Source organism: Rattus norvegicus, chromosome 4 (assembly GCF_036323735.1).
Source record: "Rattus norvegicus strain BN/NHsdMcwi chromosome 4, GRCr8, whole genome shotgun sequence".
Taxonomy (NCBI): Eukaryota; Metazoa; Chordata; class Mammalia; order Rodentia; family Muridae; genus Rattus; species Rattus norvegicus.
The window spans coordinates 98445065-98449776 of record NC_086022.1 but is presented as its reverse complement, the minus strand read 5'-3'; the positions used below and the strand labels follow the sequence as shown (position 1 = coordinate 98449776).

Below are 4712 nucleotides of genomic sequence, written 5' to 3'. Positions count from 1 at the left end.
GTGTCTCAATGACATGAGCAATGGGGAAATTTTCCTCAACAAAACACATGGCTTATGCTCTAAGATCAAGAATCTACAAATGGGACCTCATAAAATTGCAAAGCTTCTGTAAGGCAAAGGACATTGTCATTTGGACAAAATGGCAAACAAAAGATTGGGAAAAGATCTTTACCAATCCTTCATCTGAAAGAAGGCAAATATCCAAAATATAAAAAGAACTCAAGAAGTTAGGCTCCAGAAAGCTAAATGACCCAATTAAAAATGGAGTACTGAGCTGAACAAAGAATTCCCAACCATGGAATAATGAATGGCTGAGAAGTACCTAAAGAAATGCTCAAAATTTTTAGTCATCAGGCAAATGCAAATCAAAACAACACTGAGATTCCACCTCACACAAGTCAGAATGGTTAAGATAAAAATTTCAGGTGACAACAGATGCTGGTGAGGATATGAAAAAAGAAGAACACTCCTCCATTGCTGGAGGGATTGCAAAGTGGTACAACCACTGTGGAAATCAGTCTGGAGGTGCCTCAGAAAATTGGACATTGCACTAACTGAGGACCCAGCTATACCTCTCCTGGGCATATACCCAAAAGATGTTCCAACGTACAACAAAGATACATCCTCCACTAGAAGCCTTATTTATAATAGCCAGGAGTTGGAAATAACCAAGATCTCCTTCAACAGAGATGGATACAGAAAATGTGGTACATCTATTCAATGAATTACTACTCAGCTATCAAAAACAATGACTTCATGAAAATTCATTGGCAAGTGGATTTGAACTAGAAAAATCTTCCTGAGTGAGATAACCCAATAACAGGAAAGCACACATGGTATGCACACACTGATAATGATTTAATTAGCAAGTCCAAATTCCCCAGTCTTTCAGTAATGGACTTTCTCAAGTATTTCCTTTTAGGTATGTTGTCAGACTTTACTTGTGACATCTGAGAAATGCTTAGAGTGGCTGATATGTGAACAGAAGCAGATGGAGCAAGGAAGCCTCTCACTTCTGCTTCTTTGGGGTTTATGTTATGACTTGTATCACTGTGGAAGGGTACTCATCATACTGTAGACAGTAATAGATTGCTGTATCTTCAGACTCCAGGCTGCTGATGGTGAGAGAATAATCTGACCCAGACCTACTGCCACTGAATCTTGATGGGACCCCATCTGCCAAGTTGGTTGCATAATAAATCATAGGCTTAGGAGGTTTCCCTGGTTTATGCTGGTACCAGCTTAAATAATTTCCAATGCCCTGGCTTGACTGGCAAGTAAGACTGACTCTGTCTCCCAGAGATGCAGACATGGAGGATGGAGACTGGGTCAACTGGATGTCGCATCTGGCACCTAGGAGTACAGACATAAGGAATACCCACATAGTTAAGCATTATAAACGATGACATCACCCAAATAACAGTCAACACTATTCAGTGAAATTCCCATTTTTGTTCATTTTATCTGCAAACCAGAGCAACAATAACCCAAGAAACTGAGCATGGACCCTCATGTCCATTCTGAGTTCTGACTGCAATGACAATTGCACAGTATATGTGTGACTGGTATATGAAGAAGTTCCCAAGACTGTGCAGTGACTGTATGCAAATCATTGGGAACCAGGTAGTGCTGAGTACAGCTCAAAGGCTTATTCATCTCAGCACTTAGCACAAGCCCAGGGTCCCCAGATGCCTGAGGTCAAACCACATGTATGTCTCCAGAGAATGAATTTTTTTCTCAAGTATTTAAACTTACGAATGACATTTGTAATGTAGTTAGTCTCTATATTGAATAATACATTTCAAAGATTAACTACTGTAATGTAAAACTATATCCTGCTGTCAAGGAATAAACAACAGAGAAGAAACTATTAGATTGTTAGCTCACTCAAATAATTAAAATGAACTAAAAAATAGTATGTGTTCCCCATGTGAAGTGTTTGGAGTAGTCATTACTTAAAGTTAGTAGGACAATTTGTCATAACTATACTCACTGCGATTTTACAGTTTTAACTTTGCAAAGTACAGTCCAATGATACTAAAAACATAGTACATGTACATATAACACCTTGTTCCTAGCAATCTGAGTCACTGGAAGATCTGACTTTATGTGAACATGTAGATACATTCATCCTTATAAACTAAATGGGCACAATTTTTACTCAGTTTGGGATTCTCCATATTTTTCTACCACTTTTCGTTATGTCTCATGGTCTGTCAACATAAAGGGTTGACTGATGATGATACAATTGAGTACTATAATGGAAAATACTGCTATTTTCACATTTTGTTCTTTAGCAGTAATTGGAGGTATTATCCTGATTCTGGCAGCACCTTGTCTGTTTGTGAATCAAAGTCTCCAAACAAGCTACTATGCAGAAATGTTTGTGCATTCTTATAACACAGATATTTGAGGATCACAGATCACACATCTGTCTTTGTCTTGACCATCCAACTTTATTTGTAATCAGGAGAAATACAATGTACTCATTTTTCAATACTTTGTCCTCAAGTCAGGGAATCCTTGGGGTCTTGCAGAAACTAACTGAAAGGTCCTACAATGTTGCAGCATGAGTCTGAATGAGCTGGTTTTCCAGGGGCCTGGACTTGAATGATATATGAGAACAAATACCTAGTCCTAAGGCAACTCCTTCAATATGAAAAACACCATCACCCTCAGGAGTGTCATGCATCAGCTTTTGGATGGGTTAATAATAATGCTGCCTTCTCTGTCTCTGTCTTTGTCCTGCGGATATCTAATAACTCTACCTGACTCTCTCTTTGATTTTTGAGGCTTGGAAAACATGTCTGAGTTCTCACATGATACCACCAAAATCTTAGGAAGATTCACACAGAACACTCACAGTTCATCATAAGAGGAGGGCTACAGCTCTTCTAAACCAAAAACACATGAATCAATAGTTTGCAGGGCATCTGGGATCTGAATTTTTACACAGCTCCTTTAATGATATGGGCAAATATGAAAGGAATTCCACAAACATTCAACTTTCCTTTACAAACGGGCCTTAGATTGCATTCAGTGCTAAATAATTTTGTATTAGATTATACCTGCCTAGGAAAGTATGCACTGAAGCTAAAATAGTGAGCATTGATACCTTCTAAAATTATTCAACAACTTCTTATGATACTCTACCTCACACGTATTGAGTAAATACCTGTACTTGTTGAGGTTTGTGATTATAAAACACATTGAGTTGATTAATAAAACAGATTTTTAAAAGGTCATGTTTTGAGGAGAGAATACAAGCTAATTTTTTGGGAATAATGAACCTCACTGAGTCTTTCTTTCTTATAACTATCCAAGTCTAGGCTCTAGAAGGTTTAAATTGAAATTTACATGTCAAAAGAACTTTTCAGGTATAGTTATGAGTTTGAGATGACATGAATATTCTGAAATATATGGCACATGTGTTTTTTCTACTAGGCAGAGAGATAGTTGAGGTATACAGAGAGTTTGTTACAGTGAAAAAAATTTGGGGGATAGTGCTCATTGGTCAGGCTAAGATGGTTTCTGAGAATAGTGCTAGCATTAGACTCTGGTTTCTGGAGTCTAGATGAAACCCACAGATGTCATTATCCTTGAGGTTAATTCAGGAGATGGTTTACATCTAGAACTGTAAGGCAGTTGTATCTTTTTATTGGATTTTTTACTTACATTTCAAATGTTATCCCCTTTTCCTGGCTTCCTGTCCATAAACCACTTATCCAATTCCCCACCCCTTTCATCTATGAGGGTGTGCCCCCAACCAACCACCCACTACTTACACCCTCCCTGCCTTTAAATTCCACTACACTGAAGGGTTGAACCTTGGCAGAACCAAGGGCTTCTCCTCCCATTGGTGCCCAAAAAGGCTAACCTCTGCTACATATGCAGCTGGAGCCATAGGTATGTCCATGTGTACTCTTTGGATGGTGGTTTAGTAGCTGGTAACTCATTTTACTTGATATTGTCGTTCTGACGGGATGGCAAACCCCTTCAGATCCTTCAATTCTTTCTCTAAGTCTCACAATGGGCACCCCATACCCAGATCCTATGGTGGAGAGAGCTAGACTCTCAGAAGTGTGGAAAATCCTGAGAGCTCAGAGGAGACAAGCACTTCTGCTCACAATCCTGGCCCAAGAAGAACCTGCATAGAACCCTCTGGACACAAGAAAATAGAAGCAGACAGGGACAGGATCCTTCTGGTCTCCCCCTGTGCCCATAGCTGAAAGCCAAATTCCAGGAGCTCTGGCACACCTGAGAAAAGACAGGTAAGACCACCACTTTTGCTCTGAGGTACCAGCATGGAATCCTCAGGACGCAAGAACTCAGGAGCAGTCTGGGACAGGATTCTTCCTGTTTCTGCCTGCGCCAGAGCAGACATGGTTCCACAACTCTCTGTACACAGATCCTGTGGGGGAGAGAGCTGGTCTCTCAGACTTGCAAAATCCTGAGAGCTCAGAAGAGACCACCACTTCTGCTCATATTCCTGTCCTAAGAGGAACCCAACTGGGGGTTGGGGATTTAGCTCAGTGGTAGAGCTCTTGCCTAGCAAGCCCAAGGTCCTGGGTTCAGAACTCAGCTCTGAAGGAAAAAAAAAGAGGAATCCAACTGGACCCCTCTAGACACAGAAACTTAGGAGCAGTCAGAGACAGGATCCTTCTGGTTTCTGCCTGTCCCTGAAGCTGAAAGCCAGTCTCCAGAAGTACTGA

The 4712-nt window shown here is 40.3% G+C and overlaps 1 gene segment (V, D, J or C); it reads right to left on the bottom strand.

Annotated features, from left to right (window-relative positions):
- Positions 1–1030: 1030 nt before the first annotated feature.
- Igkvl8 (immunoglobulin kappa variable like 8) lies at positions 1031–4384 on the bottom strand. The segment is given in 2 exon segments: positions 1031–1353; positions 4258–4384. Coding segments are annotated over 2 exon segments (450 nt in total).
- Between the last annotated feature and the right edge of the window lie 328 nt (positions 4385–4712).